Here is a 24,494-nt window from a genome sequence, read left to right on the forward strand (position 1 = left end):
ATAGTGATGGGGCACGTATCAGCATTTAACATAAGCGATTCTAAGATATGGATTCATGCAGGCATGGTCTGTGGCAATTGTGGCATTTGCAACATTAAATTTTCTTAGACGTTCTTTGAGGTGATTCATCTTTCTGATGGGAAAGAGAGTTGGGCACACATGGGTGAGTTCAGACGCTGGTTCAATGAAATATTCTGAATGCACGTGTTGTCAGTTATTTGCCCCTGTGGACTTGCTTACTGTAAATAAATGAGGGATGATTGTTTGCGTCTTAGAGATAATGTGGGAAGCTTCGGGAGTACTTCCACTTTTTGAAAGTCAATGCACGGTGCAGCGAACGGCCCATTCTTTGCAATTTGCTACCCCATTCTCGCACTTATTGGTGTCCCTGGTAAATAACGTTAACTACAAAATTTTGTTGTTTTTTTAGCTACGAATGTGTTGCGTCTTTTATTCATGATCAAGCTCATGTTCTTATATGTATTGAAAAATTTTCAATTATTTATTAATGTGAGCACGTGGTAATTTATATGGTTGCATTCTATGATATGATACAGTTTAAGGTTGAATTAGAAATTAAAATTACAGGGGTTCTATTAATATTAATCCAGTATTTTCAGAGCATTGCGTTTTCGTTTTTAGTGTTGGACAAAAGAATCCCGTCGTAATGCAGAAACACGGACTACGACAGGGTTGTGCGATTATTATATCACAATAATTCCACTCGATAGTTGCGAGATCAAATATAATTTAGTTTATTGGCATAGCAATCTACATTTTGATTACTGGATCGATGCAAATATTGCAGTCTAGTATGTTCACAATGGAGATTTTTAATGAGATTTGGGGACTTCCTTTATTCATTCATGGCACGTGGTCGTTGCAGAACATGATGTTCAACCATTGAATTTCAGAAAGGGTTGAGGAATTGAGTGGAAATGCAATTTTAAAAAATGGATTACGCATTCAAAATGTTACCAATGGAGTATTTTCCGTATGGATTTTGAAATGGGTCAGCCTATTTTACTTGTGTTCGATGTGGTTGACACTGACATCATGAATGTTGGTTGCTTATCTTTGATTTCTATTTGAAATCGTCGGGTTTGACTTAATCCATAGAGGATTGCCTTAAATACGAAGGGGTCTTTCATGAGACCTTAAACAAATGAAGGTCACCATGAGAGACATAAGGATAAAATAGAATACAGTGCACAAAGCTTGAATATTTCATAACATTACAGAGATAATTGGAAATAAGATGGAACGATGGAGCCATTGAGACATGAAATCGCACAATATTTCGTATGGGCAGTGGAAGACATCATCACCACTTTTGGACATATATCAGGAATTCAAGAAATGGCAGATTTAGCGATCAGCTGTAACCTCAGTTAATAACAATATATGACATCGATTGACGTGACGAGGATATGCATTAATTGGAAAGTTAGAAAGTTCCATCGAAATGCTGTTGGATGTAGTCATATTTTACATCAGCAAACATAGTGTTGCTGGATGGATGGGACATGGTATGCATCAAAACGTCGCAGCAAATATTTTGCATTTTGCAGATGCTTATTTTGATAGCGAGACGTGAGTATTGGTTCACTGTCAAAGGTGGGGTGGGGGAGGCGTTGAATTTATGAAGGGGTAGTTTGCGTTACTCCATGTGCTGAAAAGTAATTAATCCAGCACTGGATGTTGAACATTTATCAACGGATTTGACAAAACCAGAATCTTAAAGGGTAAACTTGAGCAATACATTAGATGATTCAAAAGCTGGTGGCATATGTATCATAACATATCTCTGTCTCTACCTCTCACAGCAAACGTGATAGCAATTGCAATCCACTCCCGAGGACGGTGTGGACTTTCCCGGTGCATCACCTATTATTTGGTGGCAATAGCAGTGAGTGACTTCATTGTCATCATTACCGCTGTTGTACTGAACAGGATTGGACGCATTTACTTTCGGGACAGTTACCTATCCACCACGCTTGCTTGCAGACTCGGTGCAGTGCTGGTCCGTTGCAGCCGGGATGGCTCAGTCTGGTTGACCATGGCCTTCACTTTCGACCGCTTTGTAGCCATTTGTTGCCAGAGATTGAAGGCCAGATACTGCAAGGAGAAAACTGCATCGTTGGTGATTGGAGTAACCTATGCCATGAGCTGTATCAAGAACATCCCTTTCTACTTCATCTATCAACCTTTGTACACTGTGAATGGAGTGGGCTGGTTTTGTGACGTTCGAGTGATCTTCTATACTTGGCCAATCTGGCAAGTCTATGACTGGTTGGACCACACATTTACACCTTTTCTCCTATTATTGCTTATCCTGCTTCTGAACAACTTGAACGTAAGGCACATCTTAGCAGCCAGCAGAGCACGCAGGAGGCTCCGGGGTGCCGACAATCGTGGTGATATGGAGATGGCCAATCGCAAGAAGTCCATAGTCTTGCTCTTCACAATCTCCATCAGCTTCCTCCTCTTGTGGGCAAGCTATCTCGGGCATTTTCTCTACGTGCGAATTACAGGTGAAGGCTACTTCTCTGGCCTGGATTTTAATGACCCACGGTATATAATTCAAGAGATGTTTAATATGCTTCAGTTGCTCAGTTCCTGCAACAACGTCTTCATATACGCAATCTCCCAGAACAAGTTCCGAGAGGAGATAAAGAAGGTGCTGGTGTGTCCTTTCAGCGCGATCACTGCTGGATTTAAACAGGGAAAATTGAGAAGAGAGAAATGCTAGTCATGTTTCATATCCTGCAGAGCGACTCTGTGCCTAATCAATCTCTTGAAATAGCATGCAGTGGGTGCAAACTCAGCAAATTCAAGGTAGCAAAGCTAATAGTCAAGCAAATTCAGTTTCTTGTTGACTACGCAGAAGGATCCGAAACGTTCAAATGTGATGGAATGTGATGGAAAACCTCGATCTGTGAGTGGCCTCTCAAATTTAAATAAGGCGTCATGATGTTAATATTTCAAAACAGAATGGAAAACGGTCTCCTCAGCTCCTTTACAAAATATTTGTTCGGAAATTTTCACCACTGAAACCAATCTTATTGTTTTTTGTGCTTTTATCAATAATTCTAAACGATTCTGTGCACGTTGTTTTATTGCAAGTCCTGCTGAGCTTCAGAAAAATAATCAATTGTCTGTCAAAAGTTCTGCAATAAGAAATAGAGCATCTCAGGTAATCGAAACGGTTAGGCGATGGGCTAGAACAGTTGGTACATGTCATATGGAGAGAGTCGAAAAGATGCATCATTTCATGTAAACGCCGAATAAATTCATGCCAGTTCCACGTGAAATATAACACAAAAGAAGACATGTTGTGCATCCTTTACAATTGAAAAATGTTGAGATTATGTTTAAATATGAACCACAATAAAAATTAAAACAACATACAATCATAAAACTTCGTAGATCAAAAGAAGGCTATGAAACACAATGTGTATAAAGTAGCTCACGAAAGAGTGAATCAGCGAAGCCTATTCTCCAGGCCGATTTTCGGAGCCCTCTGACGTCGTCACTTTCAAACGTCTATCCAAATCTCTTTTGAAACGTCATATGGAATCTGTCTTACACTTTCCTGGACAACACACTCCAAATTCGAATAACTGTATGAGTAAAGAAGTCTCTCTTCACCTCACTTCTGGCTCTCTTGTTAACAATATTGATACTTTTACTCCTTTGTTTCTAATGCACCATTTTGTGGAAAGAGAGTGTCCTTCGTTGCACTGTAAATTTGTCTGTAATATTGAGCTGTCCAATAAGGTCATCTTTTAATTTCTCTGCTCCAAGCAGAATAAACCTTTCTAACCTTCCTTCCCAAATGAATTTTTCATTTCTGGAATAATTGTAGGAAATATCCCTTGTCCTCTGTCCAGGTTTATGATATTCTTCTTTCAGTCAGGTACCAGGAACTGAGCCAGAGACCTGGTTCTGACAAATGTTTTTTTTAGAGGTGTAGCAGCACTTCTTCCTTTTCAGCATTTTACCTCACTGATAAATCCAAGGATCGAAAACGACTTCTTAACAACTGTTTAAGCTTTACTGGTTAACTTCAGAGAATGCTCATTTTGTGCTTTGCCAGGACCACACTCTCGACCCTGTTCTCCAGCATCTGCAGAGCTCACTCTCACGTTATTCCAGCCTTAGCCTCTCTTCTGCATTTCCGAATCTCTTCCAAATTTCTAGTACAATTAATATTGCAGAATGTATAATATGCCTCCTTTTTCTTCCTTGTATTCCCATCGATATCGTGATTTATTCACTCTATCATTACGGAGCCTACAATTATTACTCATATGCACATATTTAGTTTCCACCATATTCATCTTTCTTTTGAAATTCTCCCATTCTCATCCAATGATTTATCAACCATAATGCATTACTAATCAGCTTCGTCACGTTCAAAGTTTAGATGCCTAAGATCCAGCCGAGGATCTTAAACATAGCCTGATTTCGACCCACTTCCAAACAATTTTCAGTATTTGTCGTTTTCTGATTTCTATTTTCCAAATGCTCCGCCATTCTGCTGTTCTCCACATGGCCTGCCTCATTTACTAGAACCAGATTCCGGACAATTCCATATCTGGTACGACTGGAAATGTATTCTTCCAGAAACGTACTTTGTCGACATTTCAGACTTTCATTGTCCCATATTTTACACTTCTCACAGTTCGCCCTAACGTATGTAAAGTCACAAAATATTACAACCCAAATTGCCCAGCGAGTTTCCTTGATCTGCACGCCAATGCTCTCAATACTTGAAGATATCTTGTAAATACCCACAAGTTCACCACTCTCTTCCTGCTTCTGACCTGCAGGCATGCAGGGCAACGGCATCATATGACTGAGATGCTTTTTGTGAAATGCTGCCTCGCTTGCCAACTTCATAATGATTTTGAAGGAGAGTTGTGTTCAACAGGAGGAAGAACATCCAACAGAAGGTGGCACTGAGAAGAGACTGTTGAGGATTCTGAGAGAGGTTGCCTTGCTCATCATAATTGTGAAAGGCCCCTTGAAGGATCCAGCGACACAAAACAGTGAAGCCCCAAAATTAGATAACTATAGTGTTTCCTTCCCTTCCTCCATCCTCGCTGAAACGAGAGAGAGAGAGAGAAAGAGAAGACTTTAGAACGACTGATCATATTTAAGGGACAGCAGGTCATCAGCATGTTGCATCATCTTGATCTTCAAATATGGCAGGAACTCGGGGAAAGCTTATGATATTTAGGCGATATAAAACGTGTGAGGTTTTGGATTACTGAGGTATCCAAGATGGTCAGATCTTCATTTAGTGTCAGACAGTTACAGTTCTTGAATAATATGTGGTTGACTTGGAGAATCAACTTTTCGCACTGTGCAGCATTCAAGAAAGAGAGAAGTTTCTGGAAGAGTCAACCAGAGGGTTATCACGTGACATCGTGATAAGCAGTCACGGAGCAGTGCAGAGATGGCACTTGAACCGGTGACCATTCGCCAAGGGAATAGAGAAAGCAGGTGCAGGAAACACAGTATCTTTGGTGCTGTGTCACATGTATTATATTTTGGAGTCCGATTTGTTGAGCAACTTGAGTGAGTCTGGGTGATGACGTGTGAGAAAACCACAGTACCGTTATGTCGAGGATACGCTGGAAAAAAACGGAGCGGCTGGAAGGCAGATTAGTCATGGTGTGTGACTCAATCGTTAGAAAGAACTACATTTAGTTTTGCAGCTACATCGCGAGGACTTTATGATGTCCTGTCTCCGGGTGCAAGTGTTTGAATCATAAAGAGAATGATTGCATAAGTTAGAGTAAAAAGGTCAGTCATTGGGGTACATGATGGAACCAATGAGATGGCGATGGACAGCGTGGAGAACATGAAGGAATCGTTCCGTGGATTCAGATGTAGATTGAAATGCAGGAACGAATCCATAGTAGTAATGTGGCAAAAATCTTAGAAATGTTTTGCATGCTACGTGTTTCACCATTTACGCAAAACCCATCAGCATGACTTCAGGGGTGACATACAGTGGAGGAGTTCTGACTTCTCAGTCACTGGGATCATTGTTGCGCAAGAACAATGTTCTCCTAAAGTGATGGGCTTCTCCTCATCACAAAGAGTACAAAATTTGTTGGAGGGGATTTAAACTTACAAGGTCAGAGAGTGAGATGGGTAATGGGAGGATATTCGGAAAAAACATGTGAAGGCAAAAAATGAGAGTGTGGAATGTGGAAGAAGAAGTGATGGAAGTCATGCGTATTGACAGTGCCAAAGAGATGGGTGTATTGAAATGTGCAAGAAATCGAACAGGCAGGTGTGTAAATATTCGTCAAATAAGAACAAAACTGAGGAGCAAGATCCAGATATTGCTTACTGGGTTATGATATTGCTGCATTGAAAGAAAAGGTCTTGTATAAGTTAAGCAACCTGTGCTCCTGTGCAATATTAAATAAGGCAGCTTCCAGTGCATCCTAAATAGCAAGATCTATTTGCAAAAGTTCAGAATGATGTGCTTTTAATGGCAGTTAATGGAACTTGAAAGGTTTGTATAAACAAGTGCAGTCATATTACAGGAGTTTCTGTTGTACCATGCATCTTTCCTGCACTTTCAGTGTAGGAATATTTCCGCAAGGAAGTCAAGAACAACTGTAATGAAATAAGACTGGATGAACCATCTTCACAGACATCTGAGTGCACAGATAAGAGTACACAGAGCCAGAAGAAATGTTCGCATTATTTCCCTCTCACAACCACATATATACCCGTACATATGAAAAGAAACGATCGAATGTAACAACATAACAAGTCAGATGACGCAAACAACCAATTAGAAATGTCATCAGCATGATCATTTACCACAGTTTGTTTTTCTGAATTGACTGTGACCCATGAATGAAACGGAAAAGAATGATCACGTAAACCTATTTGGAGTTATGATTTGGTCGTTTCTCTTGTCAGAAGGACTAAAGTTAAAGGTATATATATTGAATTGTGTTCTCATTAAGATTCAATAAATCGCCTCTTTCCTTGAAGAACTGAAGCTGTACACTTACATGTACCCCACTGGGAAATATATTTTTGTAATTTTATGTGGTTTATTCGACTTCGAACAGGTAATGTTTCCTGTACTTTTGCTATCCTGTGTGGGTTTAGGAACGACTTATATTATAACAAGAATTCGTTTTTGCCCGCAGAACTATGAAAACTGTGTTATGCTGTCAGACCACAACGATCCCCTTTAGGAACTATTCATTCTGTGAGGATTATCTTCGCACAATCCCACTCTCTGGGCACATTCCCACCTATCGTTTACTCCTGCACCCCGCCCCCACACTTCCTCTAACATATATATCTTTCCTAACTGCAAATAACTTTGAAGATGGATACTGCACCCGAAGGACAAAGAACAAAGACACGTACAGCACCGGAACAGGCTCTTCGAAACTGCAAGCCTGCGGTGATCCAGACCCTCTATCTAAACCTGCCGCCTATTTTGTATGGCTCTATTCCCTTTGCTCCCAGACCATTCATTTGTATGTCCAGGTACATCTCACCGACCACCTTTATTCTTGTCCTACCACCTCCGCTGGCAACGCATTCCAGGCACCCACCGCCCTCTCTGTGAATAACCTTCCCCTTACATATCCTCTAAACTCTTCCCATCTCACTGGGAAATCGAAACCCCTCGAACTCCCCGAATGTTAAGTCTGGTTCTTTTTCCATAGAAGGTACCTGAGATGCAGAACCTTTCCAGCAACACACTTCAAGATTACTTAATAAAAAGTGTGATGAAGCACAGGTGGATTGGTTGGGCCGGGAGAAATTGAAATAAACAAGTGTACAATCTTCCTTGCTTTTGTAGGTGAGCATTATTAAACAATGGGTCAAACTCATAGTCTAGGAACGGAAGGGCAAATAATAACAAAATCAGAGAGTTCTGCAGGGCAGAAGGGAACCATATGATCATCTGCACCCACTCCAGAAAGAGCTCCCCAGGTAGCACCACTGTCCAGCGCTGCCTCGGTCGTCCCCTATCTTCATCCCTTTCAAACATATATTCAACTCTCTTTTGAAACATTCTATGTATCCTGGCTTCAACACTCTCCCAACCAAAGCATTACAACTCATAAAATCTCTTTGTGTAATGACATTTCTCTTAAACAATGGACAATAGGTGCAGGAGTCGACCATTCTGCTCTTCGAGCCTGCACCACCATTCAATATGATCATGGCTGATCATCCTTCATCAGTATCCTGTTCCTGCCTTATCTCCATAACCCTTGATTCCACAATCCTTGAGAGCTCTATCCAACTCTTTCTTAAATGAATCCAGAGACTGGGCCATCACTGCACTCTGGGGAAGAGCATTCAACACACCCACCACTCTCTGTGTGAAGAAGTTTCTCCTCATCTCTGTCCTAAATGGTCTACACCGTATTTTTAAGCTGTGTCCTCTTGTTCGGAACTCACCCATCAGCTGAAACATGTTTCTTGCCTCCAGAGTGTCCAATCCTTTAATAATCTTATATGTCTCAATCATATCCCCTCTCGGACTTCTAAATTCAAGGTATACAAGCCCAGTCGCTTCAGTCTTACAGTGTAAGGTAATCACGCCATTCCAGAAATTGACCTCGTGAACCTACGCTGCACTCCCTCAATAGCCAGAATGTCTTTCCTCAAATTTGGAGACCAGAACTGCACACAGTACTCCAGGTGTGGTCTCACCAGGGCCCTGTACAGCTGCAGAAGAACCTCTTTGCTTCTATACTCAAATCCTCTTGTTATGAATGCCAGCATGCTATTAGCCTTCTTCACTACCTGCTGTACCTGCATGCTTACCTTCATTGACTGGTGTACAAGAACACAAAGATCTCTCTGTACTGCCCCTTTACTTAAATTGATTCCATTTCGGAAGTAATCTGCCTTCTTGTTCTTGCCACCAAAGTGGACAACCGTACATTTATCAAACATTAAACTGCATCTGCCATGCATCTGACCACTCACCTAACTTGTCCAGGTCACCCTGTAATCTCCTAACATCCTCGTCACATTTCACCCTGACACCCAGCTTAGTAATATCAGCAATTTTGCTCAAGTTATTACGAATACCATCTTCTATATCATTATCATATATTGTAAAAAGCTGCGGTCCTAGTACTGATCCCTGATGTACCCCACTGGTCCCTGCCTGTCATTCCAAAAATGAGCCGTTTATCACTACTCTTTGTTTCCTATCAGCCAAACAACTTTCCATCCAAGTTAGTACTTTGCCCCCAATACCATGCGCCCTAATTTTGCTCACTAACCTCTTATGTAGGACTTTATCAAAAGCTTTCTGAAAGTCCAGGTACACCTCATCTACTGGATCTACCTCGTCCATCTTCAGAGTTACATCCTCAAAAAATTCCAGAAGATTCGTCAAGCATGATTTTCCCTTCATAAATCCTTGCTGACTCTGACCTATCCTGTTACTACTATCCAGATGTGTCGTAATTCCATCTTTTATAATAGACTCCAGCATCTTTCCCACCACTGAGGTCAGACTAACTGATCTATAATTTCCTACTTTCTCTCTCCCACCTTTTTTATAAAGTGGTATAACATGAGCCACCCTCCAATCTCCAGGAACTGATCCGGAATCTATCGAACTGTGGAAAATAATCACCAACGCATTCACGATTTCTCGAGCCACCTCCTTCAGTACCCTGGGATGTAGACCATCAGGCCCCGGGGACTTATCACCCTTCAGTCCTAACAGTCTCTCCAACACCAACTCCTGGCAAATATAAATTCCCTTAAGTTCAGGTCCTTCAGCTACTGTTACCTCAGGGAGATTGCTTGTGTGTTCCCCAGTGAACACAGATCTGAAGTACCAATTCAATTCTTCTGCCATTTCTTTTTTCCCTTAATATTTTCTCCTGTTTCTGTCTTCAACGGCCCAATTTTAGTCTTAACCATTTTATTTTGCCTTTCCCATACCTAAAATAACTTTTACTATGCTCCTTTATATTATTCGCCAGTTTACCTTCGTTCCTCATTTTTTCTCTGCGTATTTCCTTCTTAGTAATCCTCTTTCGTTCTTTAAAAGCTTCTCAGTCCTTCGTTTTCCCACTTACCTTTGCTGCGTTATACTTTTTCTCTTTTAACTTTATATGTTTCTTAACTTCCCTCGTCAGCCACGGCCACTCATGCCTCCTCCTAGGATCTTTCTTCCTTTTTGGAATGAACTGATCCTGCAAATTCTGCATTATACACAGAAATACCCGCCATTGTTTCTCCACTGTCACCCCTGCTAAGATATTGCACCATTGAACTTTGGCCAGCTCCTCTTCACCTCATTCCTCGTAGTCTCACTAACAATATTGAAGTTACTACGACACGTCACTGACATATTAATTAATCGAAATAAAATATGCTTTTTACACAATTAAAATCATACATAATTTTAATTACGTCATTGTAGATCACCTCCTTATCTTCTCAGCTTCTAAAAAAAACAAGACCAGTGTCTCCAATTTTTCCTTGTAGCTAAACACTTTTGTCTGGTACGATTGTACGAAATCTCCATTGTATTCTTTCCAGGGCCTAAATTGGCGCCATAATTGAAAACGATACTCTAAACGTGGACTCAGCAATGATTTTTAGCGACGTGGCATCATTATTTACTTGTTGTTTTCCTCCAGATCCCTGTTTAAAACCTCAAACATCCTACAAGTCTTCTGAAATAATATTTCAAATTATCTGTTCACCTCAGAGAATTACGTGGAATGAACCCTCATTCTGTCCTCTCCTGTACTAATCTCAAAAGTGTGCTTTTGAGCCCGCATTTGTCTATATATGTTTCTGACACCAAACTGTAGTACCTCACAGATTTCAGCATTAAATTTCATCTGACAGGTAACTGATCATTTGAACAAATTTTCAAAGTCCGTCTTAAGTCTCTCAGCATCGTCCTCACATTCAAAACTCTCACTGGCGTCGTATCATCTTTAACTGTAGATCAATAAGCAACTCCAAATCAGAGAAAAGCAAGATTCCCAAAGTTTGCAAGGGAACACCATTTTCAACCAATGTTCAATTTGAGAAATGACCAGCTGTAACTATCATCTGTTTCATTTCCTTTCGCCAACATCGATTACATGCTGCCAGAGGCACACCAATCCTGAGCATTCCTCCTTCGGTAATTAACCTGGTATGAGGAACCGTATCAAAATATTTATGAAAGTCCAAATGTACAGCATCCATAGCGTTATCGTGATCTGCTACTTGCGTCACCGCGTCAATGAAATGAACCAAACTTTTCAGACATGAACAGCCTTTCGCAATGCTATGTTTGACTGCCTGGAATTACTTTAGTTTTCTCTACCTGTATATATACCTTATCCCGTGTTAGGTCTGCCATCAGTTTTTTAACTCCGAAGGCAAACTGACTGGTTTGTCGTTTCGTCAGTTATTCTTTATCCCTTTCTATTGAACAAAATCTAGGCAGGCAGACCTTAAGCATTAACACGATGCATAGTGGGAAGCCTCACCACCCTAACAGTGGCTCGGTAAGACTTCGAGGTACAGCAGCAAGTTAAAGAGTTAGATGGGATACAAGATCCTTGCTGAGCTACAGGCTGACCATTAAATAAAAAGTGCCAGTATGGTTCGCGGATGTCCTAAATCAGGACCCAGCTCTCGGAGTCAGCTCTAGTTGATGCTACGTATTCCAGAAGTGGACAGGAGTGAAAGTTACCACCTAATATTTTGTTTACAGAGATCAATATCAGATGTCCTTGATTAGAGGAACATTGTAAACTAATTGGCGGGACTTTGCACGCTTGAGCAACTAAGCTACATGCTCGAGTAATACATCACAATGGTGAAACCTTAAGCAGGAGGACGGAGAGGCCTTGAACAGAGACGCTACACTTCTGTATTACCTTCTCGTGAGAGATGAACTAATTTATGTACAGAAGGCTGTGAGACAGCTTATTAAAGCTGCATGCCAAGGATTAATGTTCTGCTGGGTGAGTGGCATTTCAGCGAAATGATTACTTAACCGGGAGGGAAGCCATTAACAGCAATATCGTTTACGCAAACTCTCCTTTTTTTACATAATCAGTTGAGCAGGGTCAGGAGCTTCAGTAAAAGGGGAATGTAAGCAGAGCCAAGAGATTGTATGGACAGGGAAGCTCAGAATCGGACAGATAGCCCTCAGAATAAGAGGTCTCAGCGCTGTTATGTCTGGAGCCTGGGGCTCAGTGCCCAGAATACCCAGACAGATGCTGATCAGCTGAAATGATAATGGGACAGAGTGTAGCAGCAGTGAAACAAAGCATCCACAACCTGCTTAATGAAACTAGCAAGGACCGCGAGAAGTGAAAAGAAAACAAGGACAATAAATCCTTGCAGTAGGGCGCTGCTGCAGGACCCGAGCGATGAGCCCACTCAATTCCATATGTCCCACCGGGAGCTGGGCTCCCTTTGAGGCGGTGTTCTCTTGTAACGACATTTGTGCGTCTACAGAAATATTGCTTTGACTTTGACTACTGTGTGGCTTGCTCTCAGAACCAGGTACCGGCCTTGTCCCCTATTTTCCAATTTTCCCTGGTCCCAAGGCTTTGTGTACCCGTGAATATAAACTTTGAAGAGTTTTGGTTAACTTGTGCAGATATTTCACACTTGTCCTCTACTATTGTGGAAGCAGTATCAGACGTTGGAAGGGTTCCCACTCATCTTCTAAATACATTTGCTATTATTAGGCAATATTTGCAACACTTACTCGAGGCAATTCTATGAAATTAATTTGCGAACAAGTGAAATGGCCGACCACGCAAGCGAGTGGTTCGAGAACCCCCTCTTTCCAAAGTGTGGGATGACGCTCATAATCAGCTAAAATTAGGCAGGAAGTTTCCACATGGCTCCGTAATGGTGGGTCACACCAAAATCTCAACGAGAGTCAGTGAGTGGTATTGCAAGTTTTCCTTATGCGTGGATGCAAGCATGTTGGTCTTTGCGTTAGCTCCAAGGCAGCTACTTTGCTCCTCAGTGGACGCATTTCCATAGTTCAAGTAAGGGCCTGCCATTGGTCCGGGGGTTTTAGCTGGCTTGTTTCCAGTCCGAAAGATGAAGTACCGGGTTCTGCTGTCACGTTTTCCAGGTTCCTCTTTGGAATCAATTCTCAACAGTCGTTGCTGGGCGGACATCTGAGGTTGATTCCGCCCCCCACGTGCATGTAATCTCCATCAGCCTCTTGAGTGTTGGCACACGGCGTGCATGGATCGCGAAGTTGTTGGGCATATTGTGTTTTGCCTGTAATTTGTATCGCGGCATGGTCGTGTTCTGGCCATCGCAACAGAAGATCGCTGTTCACCCCATTTGCGAACAGAAATTCTTAGACGATTTAGAAATTGACAGTACTGAATTCATGATTTGTGGGAAAAAAAGACATTCACGGACCTCGAGCTCCAGGCAGCAAAACATAAACATTCAGTGACCAACAAGAAAATGTGATTTCAACGCAAACCACAAAATGTTACCCTTTCTGCAAGCTTCACTTACTCAGCGCTGAGGTGGGATCTTTCGCCCTCTGTCAACTTTCATCCTTTTCCAGTTTTTTTTTTAGCATCTGTTGCTTCCTTGCTCGTTCGGGGAATGAAACATTCACATTTCAGAACAGTCAAAATGAGAGAGTTTCAATTCTAACAACATTTTCACGCCAGATTGTCTGTGCTTCTGATTTAATTCATGGCCCAGGGGAAATATAATGGAGTCTTTAGTGGCCGTCAAATGTGTCGCCTGGACTAAATTCATCAATGTTTGGAAATGCTGAGGCATGCAACTATATGTACAGCAGTTTTGAACTCGCCAATTAAAAAATGTTGATCACTCGAGTGGATCAGGTCTTCTTGCATCATGCTCCAGACTTCAGAGCGGATCCAAGGTTTGTGAACTTGGATTTATCTCTCATAATCCTCGGACAAGCAATTTTTTTTTTAAATTATCAATCACCGTAAATCATAAGATGCTTGCACCATCATGGCCTTTCCAGAAATTTAGACCCTGTTGAAAATTAACACGAAGAGCTTGTGGACAAGTATCGTGAGCTGCAACAGTATTTCGACCAGCTTTCTGCCCCTGGCCATCCCTCCTGCTCGTTTAGCAAGCGATAACAGCGGCAATCCGGTCTGGGACGGTAGTTGTTTGGAACATAGGGGATTCGGGTGCTGGTATGGTGGGAGGGTTTACGAAAGAGTTCCCTGGGCGCTGATCTCGATTATGTTTATCGGGGTTTGCCATTCTTTGCCACTTCCTTAAACTCAACAACTGAATTTCTGACCTTAAATGTTGCACCTCGTCTGTTTACCATGGCAAAACATAGTCTCCTCTGAGCGGGCAAAAGTACGGCGACCCGTCTACACGAGATTGTCTCGAAACCCAGGGCTGCACTTTGATCTTGTTTGTAGAGCGATTCGATCGCTTCCTCACCTCGGCGGTCCCAGACGCAGAGCAGTCACCTGCAGGCAAACAAATTCATCAAGGCTTCACCAAGCCTGGCAATCAGCAACGTTTTTAATCCTAGACATTTAGATCTGCCCATCTTCCATCGCGCCCCAAGGAATGAGCCTTCAGGCTGAGATCAGGAGTTTGCCAATTTATACATTAAGAGACACTCTCTGCCTATTATTTTGTCTTGCCTCAGGGGAACAGCCAGCAGGGGCAAGTCAGGATTAAATCCTTAACCAAATGTACTACTTTAATGTGATAATTTCATTATTTCGTCTTCCCTCAGGGGATCAGCCTGCAGGCTCAGGTCAGGATCATGCCCTTAATCAATTTTAGCGATTTGATTAGCTCTACACATTACTCACCTTTTCTCATACACCAATTCAAGTTATTGATGACGCTAACATCGGTTCGCACAAGGTCATCCATTGAAAGCGAAAATGCCAGTTGTTCAACGAAATCTTGAGAGGCAGAACGCGAGCAGTAAGGATTTTATTTCAAGCTGAATCATAGGTAGAACCTCTGTCCTAACCGTGGATCGGTAGGACTCCGAAGCACAGCAGAAATTTACAGATCTATGTCGGAACCAAAAACCAGGCTGAGACACAGGCTGACCATTACTTACGAAGTGTCAGGATGGGCTCAGGAGCTGCTGAAACAGGGTTTAGCTATCGGCATCAGCCCTAAATGGTGCTACGTATAACAAATGTGGACCGGAATGAAAGTTATCACGCAAAATGCTTTTTACAAAGATCCGTTACACATGTCAAACAGATGTCCTTTATTAGAGGAACCACACACATTGGTAATAGACCATAAACTAATATATGGAGCTAAACATGTTCGAGCAACGAAGCTACTTGCTCTCTCAATACATGACAGTGGGGAAACATTGAGCAGGCAAACCGAGGCGCCGTGAACAGAGAAGCTGCACATTGGCATTATTCCTAATGAGAGAGGAAAGAATCTATGTCTAGGATCATGCAAGCCAGACTCTCACAGCTACATGCCAAGTACGATTGTTCTGCTTGGTGAGGGGCACTTCAGAAAAATAGTTCCCCCACTGAGAGGATAACCATAATCAAAAAAATGGCTTCCACACTCTGGTTTCCTCAGTCCCCGAGTCTACCTCTCTTATGTTCTGATGTCTTAATTGCTTATTCATTTATGTTTTTGTTAAGATGTTGCAATTTTGTTATTCATGTATTCCCTTTTACGCTTACCATCTTATGATCATATTCTCTGATGCTCCTGTTTTCTTATTTTGTGACTTTTATTCTCCTCAGTTATTACATTCTTCTATTCTTTTGTCTGATGTTATTATCTCCTACCCTTTTCTGTTCTCATTTCGTTATGTTGTTATTCCGTCATTCATACCTTTACTGAGTTCCTTGTGTTATTATTCTATTGTGTTGATGTTCTGTTCGGTACTTCTCTTATGTTCTTATGGTCATATGTTCTCATTATTTTCTTCACTATCGATCTTTTGATTCAATTCTCCTCTCTTCTTATTCAGTCTGCTGTTCATTTCTTATGTACTTGTCTTATTGTGCTCTTCTGTTATTATGTTCTTATTCAGTTTTATCGTTATGTTCTCGTTCTTTCATGTTATTATTAACTTACGTTCTTGTTTTCCGTTCCTGTTAGGTATTTTTTTTTTACTGTGCTCATTATCATGTTCCATTATTCTCTGCTGTTCTTATTTTCTCATTCGGCTCTGTACTTACTCTCTTCTGTTATACTCTATTGTAATCGCATGCTATTAATTCAAATATTTTGATTCTTTTCTTTTCTCATTCTCTTGCGTTCTTAGTCCTTTATGTTCTTCTAGACCTGTATTCATATTCATGTATGTTGTTACTCATGTACTTTATTCTTGTACTCGTGTGTTATTTTATTAGATTCGTACTGTCTTATTTTCTTACGATCTTTTACTCTCATATTCTTATCATTTTTTTCACATATTCTCTTCTGCGATTTTCCATTATGTCCTTATTGCCTTATATACCATCCTCTTTTTTCTTGGTTGGTAATCTTATTCTCTTATTCAATGATGATTCTATTCACTTATATTCAGAATCTACTTTTCATATGTGTTTGTATTCAATCGTTAATATCTGTTCCTCATCTCTCCTGTTTTTATTCTCTTGTATTCATTTTCCATGATATTCTTGTTCTCTTGTGTTCGTAATCTCTAATTTACTCACATGCACACGTATAGTTTGTGGTATGAATTTACACTTGCAGAGTTACAGTGTACTTTGCTCAAAAATGCATGCATTCATGTAGAACTCTGATCTCAAAAACTGCATGAATTTATGTAAAACTCTGTTATTTCACTTTTTAGTTTAGAATCAATCTAAACATCAGGTCATAGACAGAGAACATAGGGGCCGAACACCTTCAACATATTGTCTCGCTATCACCATTGTTAACAGCTAACCCAAGAATGCAGCTTAAAAGAAAAAAGGTTTTGTGATTTACGCATGAAAGAAGTGAAACTATCACTGTGTTCTAACAGATGAAAGGCTTAACAGACAATCAATTTTTCAATGTATAATTTCAGTTACATCAAACTGTAAATTTCTGTTATAAGTTCTGTGTTATGATCGAGCCCTCCACTATCACCTGATGAAGGAGCGTCGCTCCAAACGCTAGTGCGCTTCCAATTAAACCTGTTGGACTATAACCTGGTGTTGTGTGATTCTTAACTTTGTGCACTGAGCTGTTTCATCATGAACCAGTATCATTTCACTTTTCTCATCCTGCAAGGCAGTTACATCCACTTCAGTAACCATTTTCCGGTTCAAATATTTATAAAAATCACAGTTTTCCTGCATTTGTTTATATTCTGTGTTTGGTTTACATTTAAAATCGAGCTTTCATTTCTTTGTTGCTTGCTTAATGTTTTTAAAAAAAGTTTCTTATTCTACAATGCATTTCACTTCTTATCCTTTTATTAATATGCTCTTTTTCGCTTATTCATTACTGTTCATTCATGAATGTTCTTATTCTTGTATTACATGTTAATGCTAGATTCGGATTCCCTTATATTCTTAATCTATTATGCTGTTATTTTATTGTGGTCCTATTTTCTTATTCTGTTATGTACGTAAATGATTATTCTGTTTGGATAGATATAGGTTTGCTCGCTGATCTGGAAGGTTCGTTATCAGACGTTTCGTCACCATACCAGGTAACGACTTCAGTGAACCTTCAAAAGAATCACTGGTAGCGGTGCTCATTTTCTTTTTCGATGTTTGAGTTTCCTCGAATTGGTGATGTAATTTCCTGCAGTGATGTCAGTTCCTATGGTGAAATCATTTCCTGTTCTATTTTCTCCGGGCGTGGTAAATGGGATCCAAGTCTATGTGATTGTTGACAGAGTTCCGGTTGGAAAGCCATGCCTCCAGTAATTCCCGTGCATACCTATGTTTGGCTTGTCCTAGGACGCATGTGTTGTCCCAGACGAAGTGGTGTCCTTCGTCATCCGTGTGTAAGGATATTTGGGAGAGTGGACACTTTAGTTGTGTGGCGAGCTGATGTTCATGTTTCCTGGTGGCGAGATTTCTGCCTGTTTCTCCAACGTAGCTTGGGGCGACACGGTGGCTCAGTAGTTAACACTGCTGCCTCACAGCACCAGAGTCCCAAGTTCGATTCCAGCTCCAGGCGACTGTCTGTGTGGAGTTTGCACAATCTCCCTTTGTCTGCCTGTGTTTCCTTCCGGTCCTCCGGTTTCCTCCCACATTCCAAAGACGTGCAGGTCAGGTGAATTGGCAATGCTAAAATTGTGCATAGATTAGATGCGTTCGTCAGAGGGAAATAAGTCTGGGTAGGTTACTCCTCAGAGGATCAGTGTGGACTTGTTGGGCCAACGGGCCTGTTTCCATAATGTAAGGCATCTAATCTAGTGTTTGTTACAATTCTTGCAAGGCATTTTGTAAAATATATTGGTTTTACTTGTGGTATGTATCGGGTCTTTCAATTTCATGCTCCCATGTCCTTGTTCAGTTCTGTCCTGACAACCTTATGCTCCTATGATCTGCCAAAGTTACGTTCTTATTCACCTCAGTTGATTTCCCTTACGATTTATGATTTATTCTCTTACGTTCATCTTTCAAAACCATGAATGTTCTTACTTACCTATTCACTTACGTTCTTATTCTTTCATTCTCTAATTCTCATATTTTAACTTTTTATTCTATTTTGCTCTTAAGTTGTTTTTCTTTGTTTTGTTGGAGAAAGTGAGGTCTGCAGATGCTGGAGATCAAAGTTGAAACTTTATTGCTGGAACAGCACAGCAGGTCAGGCAGCATCCAGGGAACAGGAGATTCGACGTTTCGGGCACAGGCCCTTCTTCAGGAATCCTGAAGAAGGGCCTGTGCCCGAAACGTCGAATCTCCTGTTCCCTGGATGCTGCCTGACCTGCTGTGCTGTTCCAGCAATAAAGTTTCAACTTTCTTTGTTTTGTTCTCTTATGATGTTATTGTCTTACTCTCCTATGTTCATATGCGTTTAGCTTTTTAATCTCCAATGTACTTATTATTTAAGTTTTGGTTCGTTTGTATTTTTATTCGCATATTCACTTTGTTCTGGTTCTCATATGCTCTTGTTTCCGTATTCTGTTGTGTAATTATGACCTGACTATCTTATGTTTTTATTCTGTGCTCTTTTTCTTTTCTTCTGTTCGCATGTTCTTATTCTCCTTTGTTCCTATTGTCTCATTCCTTTATGTTATTTCTCACTCATATTCTTATTGTAACCTTATCTAATGTATTTATTCCCTTAGGTTCTCATTATCTTATTCTCTTTTTCTCTCATGATATGATCATATTAATGTCTTACATTCTTATTATCGTATTCTCTTCTGTACTTACCATTGGCTGGTCTTACTCTCGAGTAATCTTATGTTCTTACTCCAGAATATTCTTTTTGTTTTATTCTATTATGTTCTCATTGGATCCTGTTGTGTTCTCATTTACTCTTATTCGGTTATTCACTTACTGATGTCTTTTTTTTTTATTATCATTGCCTTAAGACTGATGATATCTATTTCTCATGTTCTAATTCTCTTGTTCTCTTCGGCTTGCACTATTATTCTCTTCATTTTCAATCTTTTATTTTCTAATCATATTGTCTTAGTCTATGATTGGCTGATGTCCTTATTCTCTTCTGTTTTTATTTGCTTATGTTTTTATTCTTTTTTTCTCTAATTTTCTTATTCATATTCGAATTCTTTAATGCTCTTATCTTCTTGATCCAATATGTTCTTATTCTCTGAGTCACTTGCGTTCCTATGTTCTTACCCATTATGTTCTTATGAACTTGTGCTGTTTTTCTCTTTGAACCTTATGTTTCACTCTGCTGTGTTCTTATTTTCACATCCATAACTGCATCTATCTTCTTATTCATTTGTTCTCATATGTTCGTATGCTTTTATGTTGTTATTATCGCAGGGGGTTCGTATTATCTTACCACCCTATTCTCTTACCTTCTTGTTCACCTAATCACTTGTGCTCAAATTCACTTACTCCTTATGACCTTGCCTTCCAATTCTATTATGGTCTCATTCACAATGTTCTTTATCTCCTAAGTTTCTATTAACATCAATTTGCATTTTCTTATGTTCTCATTCGCAGATTCACATAAATGTTCTGATTCACTTGTGTTCTGATGTTCTCATTCGCATTTGTTTCCTGTCCTCACGCTGTTGTGTTCTTATTTAATGATGTTTTATGATCGTATTTTCTTTGTACTTATTCTGTCACCCTGTCGTTATCGTTTGTTTTATATTCTGTTCTGTTCTTGTTTTCGTATGTTCTCCTGTTCTTCCTTTCTTATATTCTCAAATTCTCTTCATTCATTATAGCCTTGTTCCTTTATGCTATTGCTCACTTGTGTTCTAATTATTTTGTTCTTGAATTCTTTTATTTATTTTTACTCTCTGAAGCTCTTATTATCTTGTTCTACGTTCTTATTCTCTTTTGTTCCTATTCTATTACATTAATTTGTTCCGACGATCTTTCAGTCATATTCACTTAAGTTGGTTTTTACTTATTCTTTTCATTTCTAATCTTATGTTCTGATGTTCATATTCATCAAACATCTTATGTCTTAATTACCTTATTCTCATCTGTTCTTACGGTCTTATTGTGTTAGTCTCTTATGTCCTTATTCTATCATCTTTGCTTTCACTTATATCCTCAATCGCATATTCACTAAGGATGCGATTCTGACATGTTTTTGTTATCTTACCGTCGTATTGTCTTATGTTCTGAATCACTTCTGTGCCTACGCTCTTATGTTTCCATGATGTTGCATTCTTAATTTGTTCTGTTAATATTATTTGATTCTTATTACAATTTTAACTCTTTTGTTATCATGTTCTCAATCCCTTATGTTCTTACTCAGTTATATTTTTATTCTCCTATTCACTCATGTTCACATTCCCTAATATTTTCATTCTCTTATTCTGTTACTGTCTTCGAGCCTTGTTCTCTTTATCTCGCACATTCGTAGACGATTATGTTTTTATTTTCTTATCTTAGATTCTTATTTGTGTCTTGCTCTATTAGATGCAGATTCTCTTATATTCTGATGAACTTAATTTCTCATGGTCCAATTCTCTTATTCTCCAATATTCCTATTTTCGTCTATTCTTGTTCTCTTATATTCTCTGTGTTTTATTAATTTCTTCCACTGTTCATGTACTCGCATTCTCTTCTGTTGTGATCCTCTTACGTTCTTAGGTTTTTAGTCTAAAAGTTTAATTGTGTTTCTCAAGCTCTTATTATCCTATGTTCTTACTACCTTCTGTTTCTATAATCCGCTTCACATATATACTTTTTCACCTTTGTTCATTTATCTGCTTTTTTTATTCTGTTTCCTTATTGTTGTGGTTCTTTTGCCGGGCCGGGAATTTGTGTTGCAGATATTTCTTCCCCTGTCTAGGTGGCATCCTCAGTGCTTGGGAGCCTCCTGTGAAGCGCTTCTGTGATGTTTCCTCCGGCATTTATAGTGATGACATCACAGAAGCGCCTCACAGGAGGCTCCCAAGCACTGAGGATGTCACCTAAACAGGGGAAGAAACGTCTGCAACACAAATTCCCAGCTCGGCCAACAATGAGCACACGAGCGACAAATCTTCTCACAAACTCTGTTTCCTTATATTCTTCTTTTCATGATTATAAATCGTCTTATGGTCTTCTCAACTTATTTTCTTGTTATCTTGTTCTCTCGTACTTATATTGAAAGCTTTGTTCTCTTATGATATTATGTTTTTTTTGACTTATTATTTTTCTCTGTATTCTTTATGAGGATGCGGGCATCGCTGGTGAAGCAGCATTTATTGCCCATCCCTAATAGCCCAGCGAGTAGCTGAATGTCAGCCACTTTGTTACTGAGCTGGAGTCACATGTAGGCCAGACCAGGTAAGTATTGACAAGTTCCTTCACGAAAGGGCACTGGTGAGACAGATGGTGTTTTTATTTCTAGCAGAGGCAATGGATATAAAGCAGGCATTAGATTTTTAATTCCAAATATTTGTTGAAATCAAATTCCACATTCTATCATGGTTCAATTGATTTAGAGTCCACTGATTATACAATTAAGCCATCACATCCCCATCACATTTTATGAGCATGCTCTCTGGTGTTATTCTGTTCCTCCTCACTTACGTAGTTTTGCACTTATGTTGATTGCTCTTTAATTCTTATAATTTTAATTTCTGCATTTATTTTGTTATTTATAAATGCTCTGACGTCTCATTTATCTGAAGGTCTAATCATATTACTCTCCTCTGCTATTCTCCTCCTCCATTTTAAACTCGATTGTGTTTCTTATTTTAAAATCATGTAACCTTCTGTTATTATTCGCATATTCGCTTACGTTCTACTTCCTTTATGTCCTTATTTTCTCATTCACCTTTGTGCTTTTTCTCTGGAGTGCTCATTATCTTAAGAGTTTATTCTTTTCTATTTTTATTCTCGTATTTTTCTTAATCTCTTTTGCATTTATATTCTCACTTTCTTACGCTCTTATATTCTTATTATCTTATTACCTCTTGCACTTATTATCTGATGTTCTCAATCTCTTATTTGGTCATTGTGCATTCTGTTCTTACGTTTTTCTCACCCTTTAATATTCTCTTATTCATAATCTCGAACATTCTTATTCTCTTATTCGCTTGCTTATGTATGTGCTTATTCTATTATTTTCACAATGGGTCAAGTTTAAATTACACAACACCAGTTTGGAGGTGAACAGATTTCCCTGGAAGCATTATGTTTCGAAGCGCTGCTTCGTCATCAGGTGGTTGTGGACCAGAATCATAGGACACAGAATTTGAAGCAACAAGATTAAATTGTCATGGAATTAAATATTAAACAAAATTAGCTTTAGTTTTTTATCATTCGGAATAATCATGTTATTTTCAGTTCCTTCATATGTAAATCCCAGGTTTTTTAAAATGTTATATGATCAACACAGTTTTAAAAATAGGAGCCATTTTAGATCAGATAATGCATTGAAGGTGTGAGGTTAAAGTCTGTGTCCCAATGTTCGTTCAGACTGATTGCATTTCTAAAATGGGATTTGCAGAATCTTAAACGAATAATGCAGATTTCGCGCAAAATAAAATGTTGTGCAGCAAGTACAAATTCATACAAAAAACTTTATATATGTGTGAGTGCAGGGTAGGCCAAGTGAGTGTGTTCATGTGGGTGTGTATGTGGGCACGTGAGTGTCCATGAGAGCGTGTGTGTATGTGTGTGCAATGGGGTATATGTTATTGAAAGGGTGCGTGCATGGATTTGAGTGTGGGGATATATGTATGTGCGCATGAGGGAGAGCTTTTGTGTGAGGGAAAGTTTGTGTGAGTGTCCAGGTCTATGGCTGTATGTGTCTGTGTGCGCACGCGCCTATGTGTTTACGTGCACGCGTGTGCTCGTGCTTGCACTTGTGTGCATGTTTGTGAGATAAATCTCAATGCAGTGAGGTCACCTGTAGTGTGACATGAACTCAACTTTATGCTTGACGCCATCCCCATGGGGACCAAACTTGGCTGGCAGCCTCTCCACGGCCACTTTGCATTTTTGCCGAGCTCGCAGTCAGCCTTGGAGGATGGACAACCGAAGATTCAAGACCGAATGTGCTGGACCACTGAAGAGCTCCCCGACTGCTAGAGAACACTCCTGGTTGGTGATTGTTTCCGGTTTCGACTCAGCCTTTGTTGTTGCCTCTGCTCTTTATCGCCAAAAACACGTATATCAGTGCACCACGGTTTATGTGGCATTCTCATGGACTCCTGTTCTATTGTTGTCTTTTTCATTTTTCATTCTGTTCGTTTGTTTTGTCTTATATTGTTATGATATTCAGATCTCATGTTCTTATTGTCTCGTTCTCTGAGTGCTATATCTTTTCTCTGTTTTGTTTTTATTCTCTCGTGTTCTCATGCATTTAATCTGATGTTCTTATTGTATTATTTGCTTACATCCTAACTGTCATGACCTTATTCATTCATGTGTCTATGTTCTGATTCTGTTATTCACAGTCTTCTTCTCCAATGTTCTTATTCTCTTATGTCTCTATATTATATTCTTATTCACTTTTCGATTTTTCACTTCAGTTCTAAAATGTTTATATCTTATGCGTTTAAGTTTATGATCATAAATGTTATTATGTTCTTATTCCCTTATTCTCGTATGTTTTAACTCGTCATTCACTTTGGTTCTTATTTAGTCACAATGCTATTCTCTTATGTTCTAATTCACATATTGATGTATGTTAGAATTCACCTATATTCTCATTATCTAACTTTCACATTCCCTTATGTCTGTATTTGGATACTCACTTTTGTTGTGCTGCCTTCGTGTATTCTAATTCGCTTTTGTTCTCGCGGTCACACACACCTGTGTTCTTATTCAAATATTTTCTTATTTTCTGTTTACCTTATGTTCACATTATATTATATTCTTATTCAGTCCTATTCTTATTCTCTTGTGTTTTTA

At 39.6% G+C, this 24,494-nt stretch overlaps 1 protein-coding gene across 1 annotated transcript; it reads left to right on the plus strand.

The window, feature by feature from the left end:
• The first annotated feature begins 321 nt into the window (after positions 1-321).
• LOC122545445 (putative G protein-coupled receptor 139) lies at positions 322-2,752 on the plus strand. The gene is made up of 2 exons (XM_087997570.1): positions 322-391; positions 1,827-2,752. Exons 1-2 carry the CDS (start codon positions 322-324, stop codon positions 2,750-2,752), a joined length of 996 nt encoding a protein of 331 aa, XP_087853696.1.
• Positions 2,753-24,494: the final 21,742 nt, after the last annotated feature.

This window comes from Chiloscyllium plagiosum, unplaced genomic scaffold, assembly GCF_037043375.1.
Source record: "Chiloscyllium plagiosum isolate Xiang-an unplaced genomic scaffold, Cpla_swu_hap1 HiC_scaffold_20, whole genome shotgun sequence".
NCBI lineage: Eukaryota > Metazoa > Chordata > Chondrichthyes > Orectolobiformes > Hemiscylliidae > Chiloscyllium > Chiloscyllium plagiosum.

Excerpts from the sequence above, each read along its gene's own strand:
- LOC122545445 (XM_087997570.1), top strand. The coding sequence starts at position 322 with ATGCACGGTGCAGCGAACGGCCCATTCTTTGCAATTTGCTACCCCATT. Across the intron at positions 392-1,826 it reads CGCACTTATTGGTGTCCCTG|CAAACGTGATAGCAATTGCA; the intron begins GTAAATAACGTT and ends TACCTCTCACAG.